General features: G+C 39.7%; 1 protein-coding gene across 1 annotated transcript; it reads left to right on the plus strand.

Moving 5' to 3' along the window:
• Positions 1–806: 806 nt before the first annotated feature.
• On the plus strand, positions 807–26,981 carry elnb (elastin b). The gene is made up of 53 exons (XM_088012730.1): positions 807–1,441; positions 4,009–4,146; positions 4,919–5,176; positions 5,268–5,288; positions 5,368–5,748; positions 7,674–7,724; positions 7,800–8,324; positions 8,864–8,935; positions 9,010–9,057; positions 9,144–9,206; positions 9,276–9,317; positions 9,439–9,501; positions 9,613–9,657; positions 9,744–9,989; positions 10,178–10,213; positions 10,307–11,029; positions 11,161–11,193; positions 11,290–11,718; positions 11,832–11,864; positions 11,960–12,370; positions 12,501–12,533; positions 12,630–13,010; positions 13,094–13,123; positions 13,351–13,566; positions 15,546–15,578; positions 15,743–15,904; positions 15,992–16,024; positions 16,123–16,173; positions 16,302–16,331; positions 16,862–16,897; positions 16,982–17,077; positions 17,181–17,228; positions 17,302–17,355; positions 17,443–17,529; positions 18,837–18,863; positions 18,951–18,965; positions 19,050–19,073; positions 19,167–19,226; positions 20,192–20,392; positions 20,500–20,577; positions 20,673–20,705; positions 20,779–21,006; positions 21,111–21,155; positions 21,225–21,473; positions 21,543–21,581; positions 22,018–22,242; positions 22,340–22,366; positions 22,449–22,904; positions 24,123–24,191; positions 24,349–24,399; positions 24,555–24,578; positions 24,788–24,853; positions 25,787–26,981. Exons 1-53 carry the CDS (start codon positions 1,366–1,368, stop codon positions 25,828–25,830), a joined length of 6,945 nt encoding a protein of 2,314 aa, XP_087868856.1. The 5' UTR covers positions 807–1,365; the 3' UTR covers positions 25,831–26,981.
• The last annotated feature ends 263 nt before the right edge of the window (positions 26,982–27,244 follow it).

Consider the following 27,244-nt stretch of genomic DNA (forward strand, 5'->3'; position numbering starts at 1 on the left):
GAATTTGTTGGCTTCAAGAAAGACTTGGAAAAACATTCAGCGACTCAAAATCAGGGACAGTATTTGCCTGTGTATGGTTGAGAAACAATTACAGAAACTTCTTAATTTGATCAACAAGAGTTTGAGATTTTCTCAACACTCAGAAGTTCCTAGACAAGGTGACGTTGTTACGGTTAACATTCACTGTCCTATAGACACTTGTGGAGCGGCAGACTGGGCTTAAGAAAGGACACTGTCGAAGAATCAAAGATCCTAGCCGCTCTGGAAAGCTTACTTTAAGGTTTTGTAAAGGAAGTCACATCAAAATGTAGAATCTGAGATCTAGGAAGGGTAATGTGGCTTTTGTTTTGGTCATGGAACAATAGTGGAGACTTTATCCTCAAGCAAGTGCTATGAGTTTGGTTGTCTGCATGTGAGGCTGCAGAAGGATTACAGACATGTCTTTTTAGGGTTTCTAGGGGGTCTGCTGCAGGAGTATAAGGTACCTGGACCAGATAGTATGTGCTATCTGGTTTAGGGGGCATTATCCATCTCTGCAAAGGTCTAAAATTCTGCCCTCTACTGCTCTGCTGTGAGAGAGATTTGGCAACAGTCACCCCACTGGTGCAGGAAATCCTGACATGCAACACCTTCAAACCCTGGAATGAGCTGAAAAGTGTCACGGAGGAAGGAGAGGAATATCTGTAACCACCATGACATGATATCAGACAAATTAAAAACAATCAATGGATTATTTTTGTAATGTTTTGATTAATTCTTTTGTTTCCTTTTGAATGGTTTAATTATTGTACCTTTAAAGCTACAGGTTCACATTCTAGCAAACAGTATTGATGTTTGAACACTTTCAGTTTTGCTTTTAAACCTTCTGCAAAACACAAATATCACAACACGTAAGCTAGAAAAATGCCCTTCTGTTTTTATTGGGTAGCGAAGTAGCAGGACGTATGTTTTTTGTTATTCTTGACTCACCACAGTGATGAGCAGCAATCTTTAACACAACAAGCTACATGTTTTGTTAGGGATGTGAGAAAAAACAAACAGTCTCTTTTTTTTAATTCATGAACTCTCTTCACTCGTTCTCTTGTTTTTTCTCTCTGTTATCCTCCGTTTTCACTCTTTCTGGCACCACAGGATCATAAAGTGCAGCCCATTGGTTTAACAAGGTGAAGCAGTATTTCTATTCCCTCTCTCCTCCTCTCTCCGTCTATCTCTCTCCTTGTGCCTTCTTAGCCAATCGACAGGGTCCTGATTAACATCATTTTGCTTTTCCCCCCTCCTCCTTCCTAAAGGCCCTGGAGAGCCGTGATAGGCTTGCTGGGAATAAAACCTGGACGGTGTGGGAGGTGAGTGACATTTTGGAGCGAGATGGCGAGAGGGACGGTCGCCACATACCTGCATGGAGTGCTTCTCCTGGCTCTGTGGAAACCGTCGCAGCAAGGAGGTAGGTCCCCCTTCTGAGCATGTTTGCAGGGCAGCACCTGCAGGTCAGGTGTCACATAAAATGCATCATCAGAAAAATATGCATAGGCGAAGTTAATATTAGATTTTCTACTGGAGATCTTCTAGGCCTTCATAGTTCAGTTTTAGTTAAATAAGAGGTGTGATGTATTTTAGGTATTTATATTTTTTTCATAGATTCAAGAACCTACAAAAAATGTCCAAATATCTACAAGTTTTTAAATACCTTTTAGGGCAAAGACACAGGTGCAATTCACCTGAAATCTGGCTGTAAAAGTCAGTAACCTGAGCATCTTTTTTAAATAAAATTAAACATAAATATTTGACTTTCATGGGAATATTTTAAAAATCTTGCTCCTTTAACTGGCTAGTGGTTAAAAAACATTGAGGACTTTTCTGTAATCTTAAAAGGACAAAGTGTCTTTGATAACACTTTATTTGAAGGGGGTTGAATAAGACTGACATGACACTGTCATAAACATGACATAACACCTGTCATGAACATGAATAAGCCTTCATGAATATTTATGACTGTTGTCATAAAGCGTCATTCGGTAAATTATGACACTTTTAATACAAAGTTGACATTATTCAAAATGTCTTTGTTATGACAACTTGACATTAACCAGGAAATCATTACTGATATAAATTTGTTATAAAAGTATTACTGATTGCACTTTAAAAATTAGGTAACTTTATGTTATTAAAGGTAAAGTTTAAACAGTAATGATTTCCTGGTTAATGTCAAGTTGTCATAACAGAGACATTTTGAATAATGTCAACTTTGTATTAAAGGTGTCATAATTTACCGAATGACGCTTTATGACAACAGTCATAAATATTCATGAAGACTTATTCATGTTCATGACAGGTGTTATGTCATGTTAATGACAGTGTCATGACAGTCTTATTCACCCCCTTCAAATAAAGTGTTACCGTGTCTTTTCCATCTTGAAGTATCTTCCTAATAAACATTTAATATGGTGACAAATTGTAGTTGTAGGTTAAATGCTTCACACATCATGCATTAATTAAGAGAGTAACTGTTATTTTAAAGTACATACTGGGCATTAATGTGATTTATATTTCTAAATGTATATATAGAGAGAATAAGCAAATCAACACAAAGTAACAAAGTTGTAAAGCATAAAGAAAATGATACAAGGATTTTAAAAAAAGTGTAATATTTACTCTGATACGCCTAATTAAAAATTATATATTTGAGTTTTGTGGGAGGATAAAAGTAATTTCTGTTCTGTTTATCTTCATTTAACTTCCTATCTGCTCTGATCAGTTTCCATGTCTTTGCTAAATAAATGTATTTACACCAAGATGCTGCAATCCCAACTGGGAAGTCTCATGATGCTGCCAATACTGTACAGCAATGTCTATCGCCAAGCTGCAGAGCTAAGATGTTGCGTTCATGGTGGTGTGCAGTGCAAGTGAGACTTCTTCCTGTTTTCTTTCAACATTATCTTTTCTCCTTGCCACTCCTCCTTAAAGGCCAGATTTGTGGAGAGTTTGACAGCTCACCCATGAGCAGCCTCTTGGCTAACTTTATGATTTTGTTGTTTGTGTGGTCTGACTGATGATCGTGTCTTTGTAACAGATCTCTCTCATTCACTTTATTGATGAACAGGTCTAGAAACATTGTTTCCAACTTTACCTGTTTGGTGTTTCTGGATCAGTAAGGACTGTATTCATATTGAGATTAAACCCCATCCTTTCCATCTGTTGGATGAACCATGAACATAAAACTCTGATGTCTGTTGTTAGAATATGAGAAAAATGTGAAAAAGTTCCAACGCTGTAAATATTTTTGCAAGGCATTTTAACTACAGCTGGATCCATTCAGTTGTTTCATCTTCAAATGGTTACAAATCAACACAACAACAATACAATAAACCAACATTGTGATGTTTCTGTAAATAAATCTAAACTCAAACATAAAATACTAAACCACTTTACATTAAAGTAACTATGCTGAGTTTATAGTTACAAGTTAATAAAACCAAAATTAATACTTGCAGTCAATGTAGAGACACATCCTTCCAATAAAACTTATTTTTAGTAGATCCAAGTCTTCATTTTTGCTTGTACAATTTGTTTTCTAAAGCAACAACAGATCTCAAAGGAGCCTGCAGACAGAGTGACTGAGCAGCTGAGTTATTTACTATGTTGTTAATGTACATGGCATTACTGTGACATCAGTAACTCACATTCTTCAGGAATCCCTGCAGACTGTGTTCTACATCTGGACTGTGGGTTCTTAAGCTTTTCCTTTTATAGCTGTTCCCTGCATGTGTTTCTATTTTTGGCAGCAGAGATTGGTGAAATACAGAACATAGGTGCAGAAAAGTGTGAGAATTATGAGCGGAGAGGCATGCCTTTTCGGTTAGGCAGTGTTTGTTATCAGCTGCAGATAAATCAACACTTACAAAAACACACAAACTCAAAGTAAGATAAAAATAAAGTTTTCTTCTGCATGTATCCTAAATTCAAAATTTGAGGCTGCATGTTTATAGCTAAGACACTGATGTTTGTAACCAGGTGTATACGTACCATCCTCTGGAGGAGCCGGAGCCGGTCCAGGTGCTGGATTTGGGCCAAGCGGCGCTGGAACTGGAGCAGGAACTGGAACAGGCTTTGGTGGAGGTGGAGCGGGTCTTGGTGCTGGTCTCGGTGGAGGTAGATGACAGCTCATTTTCTTCTTGGTTTTATTGACTGTGATCACATTTCCTGTTTGATTGACTTTAGATGAATTTAGTTTTTATTTCCAACACTTGTGCTCATAAAATCAGACACTTGCTGGAGGACCATGTGTTTTTGTTTCAAAGATAATCAATTCCATGTCGATTTCAACCAAAAAGAAAAAATAGGCTGAAATTTGTTAAGCTTTTTTCACCTCTGAGCTATAACATCCCTGACATCTATGTTGTGTAGATCTATCTGAACTGACATTAGTTATACTTTTGATCATTGCCGAGAGACGCCTATAAGTATGTTGTGTCTAGGCACGAGTTGGTATGATAACCGTGCGTAAAAGCATCAGTTTCAAGATATCCCAATATTATGATTGGGGTGATGGTGGCGACAACCGTAGGAATTTGCCCTGTAATTGGTGGATCACCAGTTCGATTCCCAGTCTGTCCACCCCCCGTTAAAGCAGGACGCTTCACCCTGGTGTGTGTCAGAAGGGCCAATGGTGCAAAGCTTGTTTGTGGAACAACAGCTATCTTATTATTGAGATAAGTTGCAATTAACTGAACTTTTGGGAAGCTAGGAGAGCACTGCCTTGAACAAACTGGAAAACACACAGGAAAGGTCTTAAATGTTCACAAGTAAATTATGTCATTTTAATTCCTTCTGTAAAGAATATTGAGCTACATTCCTGATAGAAATGGCTGCATTAAGAAACTTTTGTGAATAATAAACCAATTTAAATTCACTTGTACCTTAGGAGGATATGGTGGACAAGGACCCGGGGCATTAGGACCTGGAGGCATAGCACCAGGAGGTGTTAGACCAGGTGGCGTCGGACCAGGTGGAGTTGGACCAGGTGGAGTTGGACCAGGTGGAGTCGGACCAGGTGGAGTCAGACCAGGTGGAGTTGGACCTGGTGGAATTGGACCTGGTGGAGTTGGACCTGGTGGAGTCGGACCTGGGAGTTTCAGGCCTGGTACATTTGGTCCAGCTGGTAGTGGACTGGGAGTAGCTGGTGAGAAATGCTTGTTCCAGTTTGCTGTTGATTCCAAGTTTGTCTGTAAACTCACCAGCAGTGAACTGTCATGTTTGGTTTCTTCTTCCAGGTGGAAAACCTCCCAAAACAGGTAGGATCTGTAGAAATGGATCCCAAACTGTTGCTGCAACTGCATTAAGGCAAAAATAAAGCTTTCCATTTCTTTGCAGGCGCTGGTTATGGTGGATTTGGACAGGGAGCTGGAGGTGTAGGAGGAGGACTGGGACCAGGTGGTGTCGGTCCTGGAGGCTTTGGAACTCGTCCTGGTGGAGTCGGACCTGGTGGAGTCGGACCAGGTGGAGTCGGTCCAGGTGGAGTCGGTCCTGGTGGAGTTGGACCTGGTGGAGTCGGACCTGGTGGAGTTGGTCCAGGTGGAGTCATTCCTGGTGGAGTTGGACCTGGTGGAGTCGGTCCAGGTGGAGTCGGACCTGGTGGAGTCGGTCCAGGTGGAGTCGGACCTGGTGGAGTTGGACCAGGTGGAGTCGGACCTGGTGGAGTCGGACCTGGTGGAGTCGGACCTGGTGGAGTTGGACCTGGTGGAGTCGGTCCAGGTAAAAAAAGTTTTCTTAAAATTATTTTTGAATTGATTTTTTAGGTTTTTACTTTAAGCATTCTGAGCATTTAGTGAATGATAATAAAACTCACCAAATAGTACTTAAATTTTTAAAATCAGAGTAATTGCCTGATTACAATAACCGACTTATAGAAAAATCAGTCATGGAAGTTACTTAAGCCATTAGTCATCGCGTCTTTTCGAATTACAACCAGAAACTTCAAGGTTTTATGTGGATTCTTGTTTGATACATCAACACAAAGCAGCAGGTAACTGAGAAACAGAAGTTAAATGATAAATGGTTGATGATACCAACAAAAATATGAAAGGTTTACTGGTCATATTCATATCTATTCTGCTACCTTTAGTCAAGTTAGATTCAGCATAAGCAATTGTCTTCTAAGCTAATTAGTTTTCAGAGTAAGAAAATGTAATTTAATCTCAGTATATACAAATGTTCTGTGAAGGTCTCATGTTTGTGGGAGAAAACCGGTGAACAAACAGGATGATGAAAACCAAATGACAAAAAAAGACAGGTTAGGGTTAAGGGTTGGCTTACCTAGAGCTAAATGCAAATGAGAATCTGTTGCAGTTCTCAGAGATGCCCTCAGTCTAATCTCATTGATCTTTAGTCGTTTTCCAATGAGAAATGGGCAAAACATTCACTGAGGCATACTGTGTGCATCATTTTCCTTCCAACTTCACAAAAATTTCTACTAACAAACATTGAAGTCTGTGGTTATAACATAAAAAACTGTTAAAAGCTTCAATGTTTGTCAAGGCACTAAATATTAAGCAAAAGTTCCTGCAACATGTGCAGAATCTAAACATTTAGTTTGCAGGCTGCTTATTTAATACAGTGAAAGTTACTCGAACAAACATAACCTGAAGTCTAAACTCTTGTACCATGCCAATGGCAGATTAATGTAAATATTGTTTTTATATCAACACTAAACTGGAAGATAAATACTGTGTACATAGACCATTATTTCATTTCCTCTGACATCAACATTATAGGCTATTGTTCAGGGACCACCCGCACACATAGTGATAAAGGATATAATGTGTTAGGCATGGGAGTCCCTCAATAAACAATGGCAGTCATTACGTCAGCCAGACGGATTTGCTTTGGAATTTGAGGCCTCCTTGTTTTTCATCCCTCATACATGCGCGTTGACTGTGCAGGATGAAAAATGTTGGTGATATGATGAAAGCAGCTCTCATAGGATAAGCCCCAGTTTTGACAAACCTTTTGAAATCCACGCATTGTCCCGGTGGGCAGAATATGGGTCAATAAGAGGATAGAAAACATTTATAGACAAACCTTTACTTAAATGTACTTATTTTATCTGTTAAACTCCATTTGTTGTGTTTTTATTACACAGAATGTAAGTTGATGTCTTTTCCCATGTTTAACTTATAATTGAAACTTGTCCTTGTTTGCAAGTTGACTATGAATATTTTTAAGGCAGGTTTAAGAAAATTTCATGTCTAAGGTAATGAACTTCACTACTATTAGGCCTCTATTAAAGGCTATTAATTCCCAAACATTATGATTTACATAATCAAATATTGGAAGAACAGCTTTAGTAACAGTTTGATGACCAAAGTTTAAAAAGTACAAAACTCAACAAAAGGTAAATCTGAGTAAATAAATCCAACAAACCAGACTTATATAAAGATAAAAATGAAACAATATTAGAAAATCATAATATGTTTCAATATTTAAAACTATAGCAACAAAGCCAATTTTACAGAAGTAGATTAAAATTAAGGTATATGTCCCAGTATTATAAACTAGTTTACATTATTAGCTCAACCAGTTGAAAGAAGCATCAACACTGACCTCTGGGAATTAAGTCATAATAACGTAACTCAAACTGATTTACATATAATCGTTAATATTTACCTAAATGTCTCTAGGTGTTTATGGAGGATATGGCGGTGGTTATGGTCCCAAACCCCCCAAAACAGGTGAGTACATTTTCAAAACCTCTTTTCCACTTCGGTTCTTAGCTAAATGTGGTTGATGTGTTTTTGTTACCATAGGTGGTGCTGGAACATCTCTTGGAGGAACGGGTTATGGGCCTGGAGGAACTGGATTTAGACCTGGGGGTACAGGATTTGGGCCTAGTGGTGCAGGAGTTGGACCTGGGGGTACAGGATTTGGGCCTAGTGGTGCAGGAGTTGGACCTGGGGGTACAGGATTTGGGCCTAGTGGTGCAGGACTTGGACCTGGGGGTGCCGGATTTGGGCCTAGTGGTGCAGGACTTGGACCTGGGGGTGCCGGATTTGGGCCTAGTGGTGCAGGATTTGGGCCTGGGGGTGCAGGAGTTGGACCTGGGGGTACAGGATTTGGGCCTGGGGGTGCAGGAGTTGGACCTGGGGGTACAGGATTTGGGCCTGGGGGTGCAGGATTTGGGCCTGGGGGTGCAGGAGTTGGACCTGGGGGTGCAGGATTTGGGCCTGGGGGTGCAGGAGTTGGACCTGGGGGTGCAGGATTTGGGCCTGGGGGTGCAGGAGTTGGACCTGGGGGTGCAGGATTTGGACCTGGTGGAACTCTTCCAGGCGGAGGTGATGAATAAATTATAATATAGCCAACAATTTGCAAATGTTTGTCTATTGTGCCTTGCTAAAAGGTTCATTCTCCTTCTACTTGTACAGATTTTGTCATGTTACAACCACAAATCTTTGTTTTTTTATTGGAATTTTATTCATCAAACTAAGATCGGCACACATTTGTAAAGTAGAAGGAGCATATTGTTTTAAAATTTGTTTGAAACACAAACTTGAAAACTGTGCTGTGCATCTGTATTCATCCCCATTTGCTCTTGTTCCGTCACGTGTGACTAATTTATATTCTTTTAAATGATTTTTTATTTATTTTTTTTTTGGCTTTTTGAAAGTAGCTCGACAGGAAAATGAGTTATGAGAGGAGGGAAAACATGCAGCAAATGTCAACAGGCCTTGAAAAACAGTATTTTAATTTTACTAAAATTCAGCAAAACTTTAAGGTTTAAAAACAAAATGTCTGTTATTTGTCATATCATGCGGCATTTTTAAATTCTAAATGCATAATGTGTTTTTTTATTAACTGTAAATTTTCTCTGCAGCTCCGATATTACCTCAGACTAGTGCAGGAGCTGGAGGAAAAAGTGGTGGTAAAGCATCCAAGCAAGTTCCAGGTATGAGCTTAATCAATCTGTTACAAAAACGATTTTTCCTTGAGATATTCTTAATATAATTATGAATTACACAGGCATCGGCGTACCTGGACTTTATCAGGGTGGATTTGTACCAGGTCAAGGTGTGTTGTAGAGCTATATGTAACATGGAGTATCGTGTATTGTAGGGAGGAAAAAAAATATTAGTCTTTCAATGTCCTCTGATAAGGTTTTGGAGGCCGAGGGGTTCTCCCTGGAGTAGTTACTGGATCTGGAATTGGGCCTCAAACTGGTATGTAAATGTGCTTTGGTTATGAACGATATGAGAACTTGTTTTGGCACAACACTTATCTTTTTGCAGGGACTGGAGTACTTGGTCAAGGCGGGGTAGGACAAGGAAGCAGTAAGTGTCTCAAGGTCTTAAATCTACAAGTTATTAAGTACATATGTTACTAATTTGATTTCAGAATTTAAATACTAGGTTCCCATTTATGTAATTCTGTATTTTGTCTTTCTCGTCTTAGATGGTCGAGGACAAACTTTATCTGGAGTTTTTCATGGTTACCCTCTAATATCACCAAAATCAGGTACATCAGGACTTCTAAATGCAGAAAAACATTTCTATGAAAACAATAATACATGCAAAGGACATACTGAATAAACTAAATCGATATTCAAACCTTTGTGTTTTGATTTAGGGACAGGAAAATCAAAGAAACCAGCCAAAGCTGCAGCCAAATATGGTAAGTCAAATCTGTAATCTGTAACTTACTGTGGCAAGCTGACTGGATGCATCATTGATGTTTTGGTAAACGTTATTTTTCTTGAGGTGGTGCTGGAGCTGGAGGAGGCCATCTTGGTCAGGGAGGAGCTTTAGGCACTGGAGGACTTCCTGGAGGTGGCATAGGTGTAGTCCCTGGAGCAGGAAGTGGAACTGGAACAGGAATTGGACCAGGCGGAGTCGGACCAGGCGGAGTCGGACCAGGCGGCGTCGGACCAGGCGGAGTCAGACCAGGAGGAGTAGGACCAGGCGGAGTCGGACCAGGCGGAGTCGGACCAGGCGGAGTCGGACCAGGTATGGGCAGCAGCATACATGGTTTATTTCCTGCTCTTTGAGGGAAACCAGTTGCAAAACACAACTAACAAAGACATTTTTCTTCTGTTAATGTTCTAATCAATAATTCCTCTAATATTTTATTTAATAGCACACTTCAATTTCAAGTACACATTTCAGCACATAAACTGATATTACATTTTACACAGGTTATGGTCCTGGCTCAGCGAAAGCACGCAAATATGGTGAGGCATGCCTTCATGCAACTTACATCTAAAATATGCAGATTTGACTATTTTACAGCAATAAATTGTCTTTACTCTTTGCTGGTGGTGTAGGTCCTGGTGGAACTGGAGTTGGTCCCAGCACAACAGGGGGCGGTCTAGGAGGACAGCTAGGAGGAGGACTTGGCCAAGGTACAGGACTAGGGCCTGGATCAGGGCTTGGCATTGGCCCAGGAGGTGCTGGGACTGGCTATGGACCAGGAGGAGTAGTACCTGGAGGTGCTGGGACTGGCTATGGACCAGGAGGAGTAGTACCTGGTGGTGCTGGGACTGGCTATGGACCAGGAGGAGTAGTACCTGGTGGTGCTGGAACTGGCTATGGACCAGGAGGAGTTGTACCTGGTGGTGCTGGGACTGGCTATGGACCAGGAGGAGTAGTACCTGGTGGTGCTGGGACTGGCTATGGACCAGGAGGAGTTGTACCTGGTGGTGCTGGGACTGGCTATGGACCAGGAGGAGTATTACCTGGTGGTGCTGGGACTGGATATGGACCAGGAGGAGTAGTACCTGGTGGTGCTGGGACTGGCTATGGACCAGGAGGAGTAGTACCTGGTGGTGCTGGAACTGGCTATGGACCAGGAGGAGTTGTACCTGGTGGTGCTGGGACTGGCTATGGACCAGGAGGAGTAGTACCTGGTGGTGCTGGGACTGGCTATGGACCAGGAGGAGTTGTACCAGGTGGTGCTGGGACTGGCTATGGACCAGGAGGAGTTGTACCTGGTGGTGCTGGGACTGGATATGGACCTGGAGGAACTGGCACTGGAACAGGAACTGGGGGTAAATCAGCAGATACAGTTATAGAGTGTAACTGTAGCTATAATTTCCCTTTATAACTACCCATTAAGAGAACATGATCACTTTAATTCCCATTCACTGAAAACCCGTCTAATACTTTATGTTTATTTCAGGATATGATGCCAGTGCCAAAGCTCGTAAATATGGTAAGAATATTCCAAAACTGTAAGATATGGATGTATAAAATATTTCTGCAACTGTTTCCTAAAACTAAGAAAACATTATGATTCTGCACATTGTAGGCATGCTGAGCGGAGCACTTGGAGGAACAGGATTAGGACCAGCTGGAGTTGGACCTGGTGGAGTTGGTCCAGGTGGCGCTGGTACAGGATACGGACCAGGAGGAGTTGGACCTGGTGGTGTTGGTCCAGGTGGCGCTGGTACAGGATACGGGCCAGGAGGAGTTTTACCTGGTGGAGTTGGGCCAGGCGGAGTTGGACCTGGTGGTGTTGGTACAGGTGGCCCTGGTACAGGATACAGGCCAGGAGGAGTTGTACCTGGTGGTGCTGGGACTGGATATGGACCTGGGGGAGTTGTACCTGGTGGTGTTGGACCAGGTGGTGCTGGGACTGGATATGGACCTGGGGGAGTTGTACCTGGTGGTGTTGGACCAGGTGGTGCTGGGACTGGATATGGACCTGGAGGAACTGGCACTGGAACAGGAACCGGGGGTAAATCAGCAGATACAGTTATAGAGTGACATTGTAGCCATAATTTGATCACTTTATGGTCACTTTAATTCCCATTCATTGAAAACCCATCTAATACTTTATGTTTATTTCAGGATATGATGCCAGTGCCAAAGCTCGTAAATATGGTAAGAATATTCCAAAACTGTAAGATATGGATGTATAAAATATTTCTGCAACTGTTTCCTAAACTAAGAAAACATTATGATTCTGCACATTGTAGGCATGCTGAGCGGAGCACTTGGAGGAACAGGATTAGGACCAGCTGGAGTTGGACCTGGTGGAGTTGGTCCAGGTGGCGCTGGTACAGGATACGGACCAGGAGGAGTTGGACCTGGTGGAGTTAGACCTGGTGGTGCTGGTACAGGATACGGGCCAGGAGGAGTTGTACCTGGTGGTGCTGGGACTGGATATGGACCTGGGGGAGTGAGACCTGGTGGTGCTGGTACTGGATATGGACCAGGAGGAGTTGTGCCTGGTGGTGCTGGGACTGGATATGGACCAGGAGGAGTTGTACCTGGTGGTGCTGGGACTGGATATGGACCAGGAGGAGTTGTACCTGGTGGTGTTGGACCAGGTGGTGCTGGGACTGGATATGGACCTGGAGGAACTGGCACTGGAACAGGAACTGGGGGTAAATCAGCAGATACAGTTATAGAGTGCAATTATAGCCATAATCTCCCTTTATAACTACCCATTAAGAGAACATGATCACTTTAATTCCCATTCATTGAAACCCGTCTAATACTTTATGTTTATTTCAGGATATGATGCCAGTGCCAAAGCTCGTAAATATGGTAAGAATATTCCAAAACTGTAAGATATGGATGTATAAAATATTTCTGCAACTGTTTCCTAAAACTAAGAAAACATTATGATTCTGCACATTGTAGGCATGCTGAGCGGAGCACTTGGAGGAACAGGATTAGGACCAGCTGGAGTTGGACCTGGTGGCGCTGGTACAGGATACGGGCCAGGAGGAGTTGGACCTGGTGGAGTTGGTCCAGGTGGCGCTGGTACAGGATACGGGCCAGGAGGAGTTGGACCTGGTGGAGTTGGGCCGGGCGGAGTTGGACCTGGTGGTGTTGGTACAGGCTATGGACCTGGTGGCGTGGTTCCTGGTGGAGCTGGTATAGGCTATGGACCTGGTGGCATGGTTCCTGGTGGAGCTGGTACAGGCTATGGACCTGGTAGCGTCCCTGGTGGTGCTGGTACAGGCTATGGACCTGGTGGTGTTGTTCCTGGTGGAGCTGGTATAGGCTATGGACCTGGAGGTAAAATAAAAAACACAGACATATACTCTAATATGTTTAACTTGGTTATCATAGTTCTTAAAGTACTTGTGATTTATCTGCAGGATCTGCAGGAGCAAAAGCAAATAAATATGGTGAGGCAACCTTCAAAATATCCAATATCTGATGAACCTTGTACACTTGTGATTTTATTGTTTCTACCAACAGACAGTCTGATCAATTAATCCTGCAGGCAGTAATTGATATGACATTACTTCATGTTGTCAAATCTTTGTTGAGTAATATCTATCTTCAATGACATGAGTTTTTTGATCAAAATAGTTTGTCTATTTTCCCTTTAAGAAACAAATTCTCTTTTCAGGACTCCCTGGAGGCGTGGGAGGTGCCCTGGGGGCAGGAGGACTTGGGGTTGGAACTGGGCCAGGGTCTGGACTTGGAGTTGGTGGATTGCTTCCTGGACGAGGTGGGGTGGCAACTGGTGGTGGGCCTGGATCAGGAGTCCGGACAGGAGGGACACCTGGTTCTGGCATTGGAACAGGAGGTTTAGCAGGAGGCTTTGGACCAGGCACTGCCGGAGGTAAAAATAGAAAAAGAATATTGTCAAAATGTCTGCAACAACTTTGGAATTAGCTTTTTTTTTACCAGTTTGTGTCATCATTTTATACCCATGTGTCAAATTCTTCCTTATTAGACTCGAGCAGTGAAAGCGCTGTGAAGGTCTATTGTATTTCAAATAAATTAACTTGGAGGCCTAAACATATACAAAACTAACCAATCTTCACCCAAAACTGTCCCTCAACTGAAATTTTTATATTTTGACATGAGACAGGTCAACTGGTAATTTGGTTTGTAGGTAGAACCCACTGAAACAAAAAACAAAAGGTTGTTGGAGGTATGCCCTAAACCCAACAGGAAACATTAAAGGGTCATTTTTTATTTTTTTTATACATGTTGAACTTTAGCAAACTGACTTTGAGCCATTAGTTTCAAACTTGGTCAATATGGCCTTACGGCATTGGGGATTAAAAGTTATCAAAAGCTGGAGTTTTTATGCTTGCATCTTCACAAATGGCCTGATTTACAAACGCTGTAACTTTCACATTGAAAGCCCAAATTGAACCAAACTTGGTATTAGTCTTCCATGTTGGATGACTGATGATACTATGTAGTCATATGCTGAGGTCATCTAAGCCCTGTCCCTTCAGAACAGGAAGTGTCATTTTTTTCCATCTCCGACCACATTCACCTAATCATGATCATCTTGTATCAGAAGACAGACAACACGTTGGTCTAACTTGTTATAAAGCACAAAGAGTTTTCGGTGGAGGATATGGCAATGGTGGTGCAGTGAAGAAAGCCTGTAAGCTTTTGCCTTACATTTGGTTCTAAATTCCACATATTTCACCGAGCTGCACCACACTGACGATTGGTCCTAACCTACCCTCCAAAAAGAATGCAATACAAAATTTCATGGTCATAGCCTAATTCCTCCACAGTGCCGTTAGAATTGTTGGTAACACTTCATTTGAAGGGGGGTGAATAAGACTGACATGACACTGTCATAAACATGACATAACAACTGTCATGAACATGAATAAGCCTTCATGAATATTTATGACTGTTGTTATAAAGTGTCATTCGGTAAATTATGACACTTTTAATACAAAGTTGACATTATTCAAAATGTCTTTGTTATAACAACTTGACATTAACCAGGAAATCATTACTGATATAAATTTGTTATAAAAGTATTACTGATTGCACTTTAAAAATTAGGTAACTTTATGTTATTAAAGGTAAAGTTTAAACAGTAATGATTTCTTGGTTAATGTCAAGTTGTCATAACAAAGACATTTTGAATAATGTCAACTTTGTATTAAAAGTGTCATAATTTACCGAATGACGCTTTATGACAACAGTCATAAATATTCATGAAGGCTTATTCATGCTCATGACAGGTGTTATGTCATGTTTATGACAGTGTCATGACAGTCTTATTCACCCCCTTTCAAATAAAGTGTTACCGAATTGTTTTTTTTTTTAATCAGCCCCCAAATCAGCCCAACGCATGATTTGACCAACAATCACAATATTACAGTACACATGTGAAACTTATCACGACTAACAAAAAAAGTCTCTTGTAGCCATGGTTCAAATCAAACCCCACAAAAAGTTGATCATTTTGAATCAAAGTCACCATTTTGTCCATTTTAAGCACATTGTATATAATCAATCTCCTCCTACAAGCATTGACTGCAGGCATTGACGATCAAAAGTTATCAGAAGCTCTGTGCTATATCAAAGCATGTGGCTGTGGGCAAGCCAAAATCTGACCACTCACCATAAAATATCAGGATTCTTCCACATACAAGAATACAGCTATATGAAACCATGTGTGTCAAAACAGACCAGCACTGATCACCACCAAGACGCCATATTAGCCCCTCCCCTTTTGAACAGGAAGTCACTGTTCAAAAAGGGGAGCATTATTAAATAAATTAATAATGTTGATGTAAAAAGGTCTTCTGTGTAAATGTTTTAATTCTCTGCTTTTAGGATATCCTGGTGGTGCAAAGTCTCTCAAATATGGTGGGATTTAATATTTATTTGACTCATTTAAAAAGTGAAAACAATTGTACGTTAGATTAGCTTTTGACTTTAACTGTAACTATGATGTTATGTTTAATTGTTTATATGACAAATATGAATATGTTGACTAGTTATAAGCTAGCTGTAAACTCTCTTCTTAACAGGACTTCCTGGTGGAGGAGGATCTCCTGGATTTGGGGGTCCAGGAACTGGAACATCTCTTGGTGTTGGCAGAGGATATGGACCTGGAAGTGGCTCGGTAGCTGGAACTGGTTATGTGCCAGGTGGAGGTTATGGTGTAGGCCCGGGAGCTGGATATGGGACAGGTTAAGAGGACATTTTCATCTCTTGAATACACTCAGATTAGTTACAGCTTGAAACCTGTTGAAGTAAAGTTTCTCTCTTATGCACAGGTTATGGGCCTGGATCTAAACGTTCTAAATACGGTATGAAAGAAAATGACATTTTCAAAAAATTCATATTTTTGGAATGTTTGTAATCACAGGAAAGCTGATTTTTCTTTCTAATACATTTTTTGCAAAAGGCCAAGTTGGGACAGGTGGTGGAGGAGTGCTTGGAGGGGGAGCCGGAAGAGGTGATGAGTCCTTTCTTTTGGTGTTTGTGTGCTGACGCTTTTCGTTCTCTTAAGCTAATTAAAAACACTTTTTTGCCATAATCTGAAAATGTTTTTTTTTCTTATTCTTTGGTTTGATGTTCTTATAGGTGGCTATGGACCTGGATCTGGAGGTCAAGGTTAGTTTGGTCTGTTTAATATCGCAAAGGTAAACAATTAGTTTAAACAATTAGTTCTCTTTATGGAGCAAAGAGATTATGGGTTGAAATTATTTTACAAATATGCTGCTATAGGACGACTGAACAAGAATAGGCGTATTCTACGCAGCTTTTCTCAGACATTATCTGACGGTAGATACCGTCAAAGATATAAACTTTTCACATTTTTCATTTTGGCAATTGTTTTCTGCCATCGCAAAGTGGTCAAAGTGTTTTTGACAACTCTCATAAGCAGCCAATAAAAATCATATCAGCTACTTTGAATTTACTGAGTTCAGTCAACAATAATCACTGTTACTTTTTTGTCCGTTCCAGACTTGGATGACAGTTTAGGAATGAAACAAAACATCAAAACAAACCAAAAAAATAATAATGTGCAACAAAAAATGTTTTTAAATTCAGATTAAAAAGTTATCCTCTTTTGTGGTCTAACTTGGTTATATGTATATGTTTTCCTGGTGAAATCAAGTAAAGTTTTTTTCTGTCCCCAGGCACTGGAACAGCAGGGAGTAAAGCAGCTAAGTTTGGTAAACATACAGAGGAAAATCAATCAATTAAATAGGATTTAAAAGGAATTAGTTAATAACTATCTTTTCTTTTTGACATTTAAGGCCAGCCAGGCTCTGTTGTACCTGGAGCAGGAGTAGGAACTGGTGTTGATGTAAATGGAACCGTCAGTGGTGCAAGACCAACACCTCAACCTGGTGGTGAGCTTATTCTTAATGTTTTTAACATTAAAAACATTACTGTGGCCATTTTAGATCAATAATTGGATTATCTGTACCTGATAAATCACATAAACTGGATCAGAAGGAAGACCTGGACCTCCAGATGGCACATCAACACCAGCAGGAGAAGGTATCTCCTCAGATGAAGTTTCTCTTATTCATAATTAGAAAGTTTTAAATTATTTTTTTAACTAATTGTCCAGGTGATGGTGGTGCTAGCACTACGTTAGAGGGCTCTGGGATTCCTGGAGGAGATGGTGTGTGAAACTTGAAATTATTTCTATTAAATGAGATTAATTTGTCTAGATTGAAAGGTTGATTCATGTAAATTAATATTAAAACAGGACAGACTGGTGTAGGTGGAAGACCACTGGGAGGCGAGGGAGATAGTGCAAATGGAACCAGTATCCCCATCATTGGAGCAACACCAGGTAATTCCAACCAAAATACATATCAAATATGCTGAAGTGTTTTAAAAATACTATTGTGCAAATGCCAGACATTTCTTAAAGCTACGATTCATTTATACCCATTTAATCATTGTTCTAAAATAGGATTTAATGGGAACACAGTTCCAGGTGAGATTCTTTACAATTTGTAAAAGTGAAGTCAGGTTATAATGTAATCAGTCTTTGTGGGCGTCTATAATTTCACTTTACATAAGCAATGTTTTCACAGACTTCTCAAACAGCGCCCCCATGTGACGTTAACAGGACACTTTAATTTCATTACTCATTCAAACTGAATGAGTAATGAAAGATTTACATTTTATGTGTAAAATTTATAAATGAGATAAATAACTTTTAGTTTGTGTTGGTTTAATGTTTGGCTATAAAGCTGTTCCAGGAACATTTAGATAAACAGAACAAGAATCAGAAAATCTTTGGATTCATATATATGCTCCTCAAATTAAACTGTTTATCTTTTTGACTCTCATATCATCATAGGTTTGATAAGTTTACCTCAGGCACTAATGACTCAGTTTAGAAAATTTATGTTTTAACAAAAGATAGTTAAAACACATTAGTTGTCTTTTAAGATGATATGTTTCCTGGCTGTTACTGATTTCCAATTTTCTTTGAGGTCTGACTGCTACTTCCAACTTCAACTAACTTATATATTTTATTTCTTAAAACTTCAACAAATAAAAGAGAAAAATGTTATGCGAAGGTCATTTTATAAATGTAATAATTTTGAATCTAAAAGAAAATGAAGGAATCATTGGATCACGTCGAACATTTTTTATCTGACTGGTTTTTAAAATGTAGATAAAACAGTGAGTGCTGTTCATTGATGCATTTATACAACATAAATATTGGGATTTCTAAATTAAAATGCATTTCATGAATAGTAAGGAAACATTATTTTATTTTTGTTATATTTGGCCAAAAGTTAGGGTGGTTTATAAACAAAATGGATGATTTATTGGTGCGTCTTGTAATTTTATATATTGTAAAGAATACATCTCCACACTCAGGTGACATCTTTCACCAAAGTGTAGAGATGTATATAATCTATATAATGTATATTTTACTTTTTGTTAACTTCAAAAATAAACAAAAACAAAAGTATTATAGCAAAACCAAGGCAAACGCTGATCCAGCCAGTAATTATTTTATTTTTCCTAATTTAATGATTTTGAAGATGTGTGCGCCACAAAAAATAAACCTTTAAAAGTTCCGAGAAGAAGAATTTAAATTTGAATCCTGAATAAAAACATGTTGTTTTCCCTTTACAGTTGGTGGTTCACCTGCACAAACAGATGGTAGGTGTTGCTTCATGAACTGATTTCATCCACTGTGTGCACTACTGGTAAGTGCACATTTTTAAAAGTGTTTCTTGTTTTAAACAGGAGGAACAGCAGTTGGTAAGTTGAACCATCAGAAATTCAGTTGATAGTTGATAAAATATTGTCACTTTGGCATCACGTTTTAAATTCTCTAAAATTCAGGTGGAACAAGACTTCCCCCTGGAGGTGAGAGTTAGTCACTGCAGTGTATTCTAATTGCTTCATATGACCGAAACCAGGAAGAAAACTTGTTTTGATTTAATTTTCTGATTTATGCAGGTCCGGGAGGTGACCTCTCCGGGGGAGGACTCCAACAAGTCAGTCCTCTCAAACCTCCAGGTGAATAAAATGAGTCTGGTTTAGGCAAAACAAACATTATTGTTACCTTTGAACTATTCTTTTTGCTTTGTCAGCACTAAAACATGAGAAGAAATACAAGAAAGGAAAAAATAAAATGAGAGAACAGAGTTGTAATAGTAATATCAATGGAATATCTTCACATTTTGTCAAAATACAATCAAAAACATTATTCATGTTATCGCAATTTTATGTGGTAGACCAACACAAAGTAGTTTGTAATTGTAAAGTGAAAAGTAATTCATAAAAGCTAACATTTTTATTAATAAAATTCTGGCAAAAGTGCCTTAAATTTACACTCAAATCTTTTTTAAATTTGAATAAGATCAATGTTTTAAAGATAAACAGATTCCACACGTTATTCATGTCTGAGTAAATACAGAGGTGGGTAGAGCACCCAAAACGTTTACTCAAGTAAGAGTAGCAGTACTTCAACATATTTTTATGCAAGTAAAAAGTAGCCATCCCAAAATTAATCAAGTAAGAATAAAAAAGTATTTGATAAAAAAGTCTACTCAACTACTGAGTAACAGATTAAAATTCAGTCATTTAATATTTAAAAAATTACATAATCAGACAAAGCAGATTATAAAGTTAAGTGGAAATTTTGGTATTTTAAGGATAAAAATAGTGTGTGTCTGGTGAATTTTTGGTTGAAATTTGTTTTTCATTCAATGGGTAGAAAATGCAGAAATTTTACTCAAGTAAGAGATACTTCATAATAAAATTACTCAAGTAAAAGAAAAAAGTAAAAGTACTACTAAAAGTACAATAAAAAAAAAAAGAAAAAAACGTTAGTCATGTAAATGTAATTGAGTAAATGTAACTAGTTACGACCCAACTCTGAATACAGGTAATCAGACAAACAGCCTAAACTATGGAGGAGCAACATCTCTGCTGTTCGGTCATCCAATAGACTTTGTAATGTTTTTGGTTTTGTCTTACAGGTGTTCCTAGAGGCGACACACCAGGTGAGGGAGATGGGGAAGGAGGTCCTGATGGAGAAAGAGACAGAAGGCCCGGGAGTCCGACCGGTGCCGGGGGAACCGGAGACGTTTCTGGAACACAAACAGGAGTGGGAAGAGGCGACGGTCCAGCCACTGGAAGAGAAATCGGACCAGCAGGAGGAACAGCGAAACCACCTCAAGGTCCTGATTTTATCAAGTATACGACCAACAAACGAATGGACTAAAGTTATGAGGGACAAAAAAAATCAGAACAAATCCTGGAAAAATGTTTTTTTCTTACTTTATAGGTGTTGGACCAGGTGGAGTCGGTGGGGTGGTACCCGGAGCTGGTGGGGTAGCAACAGAAGTCGTAAAACCTGGAAAAAGTGAGCAGCAGCCATGTTTTACCTTCAGAATGTTTTTCATTCATCTGTAATTTACTGACATTTAATTTATACATCTCACTTATCGTCTCCTGCAGGCTACGGCGCAGGTGGAGTTTTACCAGGTGGAGGTACGTAAACTTCCAGTCCAACGTTAGAAAATGCTTGAACTGTGGTGCAGCATGTACGTTCTTTCCAACTCAGGTCCACGCTACCCTGGTGCTGGTTCTGGCGGCTATGGTACTGGTACAGGAGGTTTTGGTGTAGGTTCAGGCGGCTATGGTACTGGGTCTGGTGGATTTGGGAGACCCATTGGCGGTTCTGGCAGTGTTGGGACTCCTGGGGTTGGAACGGGCCCTGGAGGTGTAGCACCAGGCTCTGGTAGCGTCAGCGTTGGGCTGGGTGGATATGGTGGTGGCATCGGACCTGATGGTAGGTTCACTAGTACAAACATTTAAAAAATAAAAACAAGTAAAACAGTTGGATTTAGTTTAGTCAGACTAACAGGGAACCTGTTTGTAATTTGTGTTAAACAGGTTCTAGATATGGCACCGGTTCCGGATCCAGGAAACCCCCAAAAAGTATGAAAGCACAGATTAAATGCAGATTATAATGGAAGGAAACTGAAGCTGAACAGGATTTAATTTCAGGTTATGGAGCCGGAGCTGGCCTTGGCAGATATGGAGCTGGATCAGGAGGAGTTGGTCCAGGTGGTTACGGACCCAGTGGTACTGGTCAAGCCGGACTTGGCCCTGGCTCTGCTGGCACAGGACTGGGAGGTGTTGGAACGAGACCAGGTACCTATGGACCAGGTGGTGTTGGTACTGGTGGAGTTGGGCCTATTCCTGGAGTTTATACTGGAGGTCAAGGACTGGGAACAAGAAAACCGTCAAAAACAGGTAGAATAATAAATACATTTAACAATTAAATACTGTGACACATTTCAAAACGTTAAACGCTGTTGACAGGCTACGGAACATCACTGGGTGGAGCTGGATACGGACAAGGTAGTTACATTTTATTCATTTGTTTCAAAAGAGAAAATGTGACTAAACCCCATGAATGAGCCAGCTTTCCCTCGCATGTTGATAAAAGGGCTTCCTCCAGTGCATATAAGCCTGGCGGGCCACCAGGCTTTACTTGCCCCCCCATCATTGTTTAATTTAAACGGGCACCAACTCCACTGTCCCTGCACCTGCCCTTTGACCCCACAAGATATTATTTCCAAATCATGATGCAGGTTTTCTGGTATGAAACTAAAATAAATTTTTTAAAAATTAAATTTTTCAAAAATTATGTTATACTGACAGGACATTGTGACATTTTAACAAATATGTAAAAATATATATAATTTTTAGAAAATGTTATCAACTGTTGCATTAAAAAGCACCTAAAGTTTATTTCTTTCAAAGCTAGAACAGAATGTGTATTTCCATTTTTCAGGTGTAGCTGGTGGAGCAGGAACTGGACCTGGCAGATATGGACCTGGTTCTTTTGGGACTGGAGGAGTCGCACCTGGTGTAGCTGGTGCTGGAACTGGAGGCTTTGGACCCGCTGGTGCTGGAACTGGAGGCTTTGGACCCGCTGGTGCTGGAACTGGAGGCTTTGGACCTGCAACTGGTTTTGGACCAGCTGGTCAAGGACTAGGAAAAAGGAAACCTAAATCTGGTATGTAGGGTTCACACAGGTAGACATAAAAATGGCTTTGATCTTTTGAAAATAATAAAACGTATTGATTTTCATCTTTTCATTTTTGTACATCCAGGTTATGGAGGAACTGGTTATGGACCAGGTAATCCAGTTTAAGTTTAATCAATAATGAACTGTTTATATCTATATTTATATCTTTAATACACTCTTTGTCCTGACTGGAGGTTCGGGAGGAGCCGGTCTTGGTGGAACTGGAGCTAGACCTGGAGGATACGGGCCAGGTGGCACTGGGGGTGCTGGATCTACTGGTTTTGGGACTGGAGGAGGCAGCTTTGGTCCTGGAGGCACTGGGGGAGGCAGCTTTGGTCCTGGAGGCACTGGGGGAGGCAGCTTTGGTCCTGGAGGCACTGGGGGAGGCAGCTTTGGTCCTGGAGGCACTGGGGGAGGCAGCTTTGGTCCTGGAGGGACTGGGGGAGGCAGCTTTGGTCCTGGAGGCACTGGGGGAGGCAGCTTTGGTCCTGGAGGCACTGGGGGAGGCAGCTTTGGTCCTGGAGGCACTGGGGGAGGCAGCTTTGGTCCTGGAGGCACTGGGGGAGGCAGCTTTGGTCCTGGTGGCCAAGCACTTGGATCAAGAAAGTCTGGATATGGTTCAACTTTGGGTGCAACTGGACATGGACAAGGTAGATGTATCTAAAATGCCTTATTAAAAACAAAACATTAAAACAGTTTGCACATGGTGCTGGTCTTTTACCCCCTACATCCAGTGTAGTTTGACCGTCAAAAAGGACAAACAAATTATAGTGGGTAAAAACAGGGAAATCCTGAAACATCCAACTACAAACACCGTCTCACAGTAATTCCTGACAATGTTCTGGGAATCCGGTCTGAACAATGTCTGCAACTGACCTTTCACACAAGCATTGAATAACGAGACAAACCAACCATGTAAATGTTGACATTTCATTACTGAGTTTGCTCCAGACAATTTCCTGCTTTGGGTTGGGATCTGGATGCATGCTACATTTACAGACATGACATAATAAAGCCTCACTGAGTGTGCTGGTCATTCATATACATCGGTCGCTTTTGCCTAATTTTTTTTTTATGAAGAACGTTATTAACCTATTATGTAAAATCACCTGTTTTTGAGCCTCACATCATGTTTATAATGTTATTCCCTCATCAAACCACTCCTGGAGAGTTGCTTCGACTCTTTCATGCATGTTTGAGAAATCCTTGAATGTCCTGTTGCAGCCATTCAAGCCAAAACGCCTGCTGTCTCAGAGCATTCCTCCCGTTGACTCAGCTCCTTCAGACTAGCGGCAGCAGCAATTAGCAAACACCTGATGGAACTGAGCTTAGCATATGAGCTGCTGCAAGTGCAACACTCCTGAGAACCTTGTGAAAGGGCTAATGGAGAAACATTGTTCTGATGATGTGCTGAAGGCGGCTTGTCGAAAAGAGCAGGAGCTTCTTAAAGAGACAGAGGCCCAATTCAAGGCATCAAATTTCTTTTAAGTCATGTCTGATATATACATCATATAGCATCAGATTGTGCTATAAAATGACAAGATGTGCCTGCAAAAGACTGCACCTTTAATTTAAAACTATTTATTTTCTTTTTATTTCTTGTGTAAATGATCAGATTTTTTACTATACCGACTGAGTTGCCTGTAATTTATCTAAACAAGATTACTTGCCTCCGACCTCCTTGTGCAGGAGTTGGAAGCCGTCCAGGTGCAGGAGCAGGAGGATATGTAGGAGGGGGACCAGGCAGGATACAACTTTCAAAAAGACATTGCACTTAAATTTAGTGTTCTTCAGATTTTATTTGCTATAAAATGCTGTATTACACAGAGAAATCTAAGTCACTTATTCACTTTAACTTGCTTGTTCAGGTACTGCAGCTGGAGGTGCAGGAGGCGCTGGAGGAGGTCAAACAGTTGGAGGAGTAGGCGGTCAACCAGGTTTGTACCACAGAGCTATGAAAAATAAAAACTCATTTATTATTAACCACAATATAAACATTTGTAATAAAAACACATTCAGATGAAGCAAAAAGATCTTAACTGTCTAACAGTTCAGGCGAAACAGTTTTAAGTTGTAATGTGCATGTTGCACCAGGAGGGGGAGCTGTGCCTGGATATGGCGGAGCGGCAGGAGGAAGCTATCCAGGTAAAATGACCTTCACCGGACAACAGGCTTTCTTACAAAGACATTCTTCAATCTTGAAGTTGCTGTTTGTGTCATCTTAAAAATGACTTAAAAAATGAAACTATTGTTAACAGAATCTATTGTTAACTGTGACTTTTCCTGCTATTGTTCCCTAGGATATGCAGGGACAGGACAAAAATGTAAGAAAACTTACTTTGTACTCTAGTTGAGCCACACCATTCAGCATTCACAGAGTCTATATTAACTGAAAACAAGAAGCTTCCTTTAGACGTTTGGTTCAGCACAACACATACTAATTTTATTTACCTTTTAAAAGCCATTAAAAAAAAACAAAAAAACTTGGATTTTTCTGTGGAAATAAGCTGTTTTTATTTATCACCACTTTCAGCCAAAGCACAGAAAGCAGCCAAATACGCAGCCATGCAGGGCTTCCTTGGAACTGGAGGCTACAGAGGTAACAAAAATCAAATTATTACATAACCTGTTCCAGAAGTTATTGTTTCTGAGACCAATTTCAAGTAATATAATGGTAGCAAAATAATACAAGAACACATTTTCAAAGATCAATAAACTTCAAATTCTAATGAAGATTTAACACTGGAACTGGAAGACATTTTAAATGTCCAAATTTAACTAACAAATCAACAAACAATGGATACTGAGGTCTCTGAAAACAAAATTGTTCTTCAAAATAAGCTAGTGGTGACTAAAACCTTTTGTCATCCAGTTTTTTGTAGAAAGAAAGAAAAGAGAAAAATGATAAATGATGCAAATGGAAATTATTGAGCTCGTTTTAATTCATCGTGCAATTAATAGATTTATTGATTTAAGAAAGGGTTGGGCCTCCCTTATGCCTTCAGAACTGGCTTAGAGAAATAACACATTTTTGGAAATAAAAGCATCACTGTTGACATAAACACGGCATTTTCATCCACACAACTACCTTTCAACGGATGTTTCCTCTTTTTGAGTGGTTATTTTGTGAAAACCACAGTAGATTTGAAGTTTCTGAAAAACTTCTCCTTCAGGAAGTCGGCTTCAGACGCCTAGCTGCATTAAATTGTTACCATTTGATTTACATCAACAAGCAAACAGAACAGATGTACCTAATAAAGTGGCCAGTAAGTTCATATCTATTCAAATAAACAAATCCATCACAGGATATCCTGCTTTCTTTCTTGAGAAAAACATGTTGCAATTAGTTATTCAGCTTCTAAAGAAACAGAAACTTTGTGACTTTTCATTACAACAGAAATATTTGACATCTCACATGAAAGGAAGTAAATTTTATTTGTCACAGAATAAGGAAAAGTATTATCACATGTCTAACACTCCTGGTGTCTTTGTACGTCAGCTGGAGAGTAACTGTCTTTGTTGCTGCTATTAGGTGGAGCCTGTCAGGGTAACTACTGTGGCCGAAGGAGGAAGTGAGAGACCGACAGACAGGAAGTGACCTCATTGAAACAATAGTGGTGCTATAGCATGATTACAGCTTGTGAATGTCTTAGCTGATTTAGAAACTAAGGCCGTAACACGTTCAAAAAGCTACATTTCTATAAATTTTTCTGAATATTTCTTAAAATCAGCCTTCTGTTGTAGACTAGTTTAATTTAACAATGTATTTACATTAGTTTTCTACAAGAAAAGAACAGAAATTGGAGAAAACAATTTCTGTCTAGGCTGAGAATCCAAAACGAGTCACATTTTATGACCAAGCTGTTTAATATAATGTTTTGTTCATAGATGCTGTGTTAAATATGAACTGCAATATTGTTTATTATGATTTTTTGGGCAGATCCTTCAGCTCTGTCTGCATGCTGACACACTGCTAAAAAATTGCCTTAATACACTAACACTGAATTTATCTTTAGTTTCACATTTTAGTTTCAAAGCCACTTTTAACCCAAACTGATTTATAAGCTTTCAGTAGACAAAATACAGACATTTTTATTTTTGTGGAAGGAAGGACAACTTTAATGTTCTTCCTATAATCCTTGAAAAGATTTTGTTCGTGTCACTGTACTCACACCTCAGGACCTGCAGATTTTAACACTTCTTACAAAGTAACAAAGAATTTTTAATGTAAAATTCTAGTAAATGTGTTTGTATTTGTGCAGTAAGGATGTTGTATTTACAGTACAATGTGACTTTGTCAGATTTTGTACGCGACATTGAGAAAATCTAACCAAATATGAAATATGAGGAAAAAGGGCAACAACTTTTAACTACTTTTCATTCTTGTCTTGTAACACTGTTGAAAAGAAAGAGCTCACACTTATTAGTATTTTTAAATTATGCAAATAAATGTATTTGGACACCTTTTTTATTTGCCTACATCTTGCAAGTGGGCATTTTGAAACATGCCTAACACCTTCATAAATAGATGATGTGTTTTCTACATTGTCCCTAAGAATCTAGATAATTTTAAAATCTTAATGTAAATGAGCTTGTCTTTCTATCCTGTAGCTCTACATGTGTTTAACATTTCTTTTATTTGTTTTGCCTATGAAGAAAATTATGAGCTTTTGTACATTGTTTCCTGAAGAAAAGAGAAGAACAATAAAATCTGGTTCTAATACGGAGTTTGTTTGTTTTATTTTAGCCACAGGAAATCATAGGCATAATGCTGGACATTAATGTTCAAAAAATGAGTGGCGATCAGGAAGAGGAAGACACATACAAAGAAACAGATGTGTGTTTTCACATTTCTATCTGTGGTTACTCTTTTAAAACCAAGGGCCTAAAAAAGGAATCGAAAAATGGCGGCTATTGTGATTCTGAGGCATAGCAGGAAAGTTCAACGCCATTTTCAAGTTGACTTATGGAAATCAAAAGATAATTTTGT

The sequence above is a fragment of the Poecilia mexicana genome, unplaced genomic scaffold (assembly GCF_051168715.1).
Source record: "Poecilia mexicana isolate PSO_F unplaced genomic scaffold, ASM5116871v1 scaffold_14, whole genome shotgun sequence".
Lineage (NCBI taxonomy): Eukaryota > Metazoa > Chordata > Actinopteri > Cyprinodontiformes > Poeciliidae > Poecilia > Poecilia mexicana.

Bases quoted from the DNA above. Each gene is read 5' to 3' on its own strand.
- elnb (XM_088012730.1), top strand. From the start codon at position 1,366: ATGGCGAGAGGGACGGTCGCCACATACCTGCATGGAGTGCTTCTCCTG. The intron at 11,719-11,831 runs GTAAATCAGCAG...TGTTTATTTCAG, and splicing joins CACTGGAACAGGAACCGGGG to GATATGATGCCAGTGCCAAA. The intron at 21,474-21,542 runs GTAGAATAATAA...CGCTGTTGACAG, and splicing joins AAGAAAACCGTCAAAAACAG to GCTACGGAACATCACTGGGT.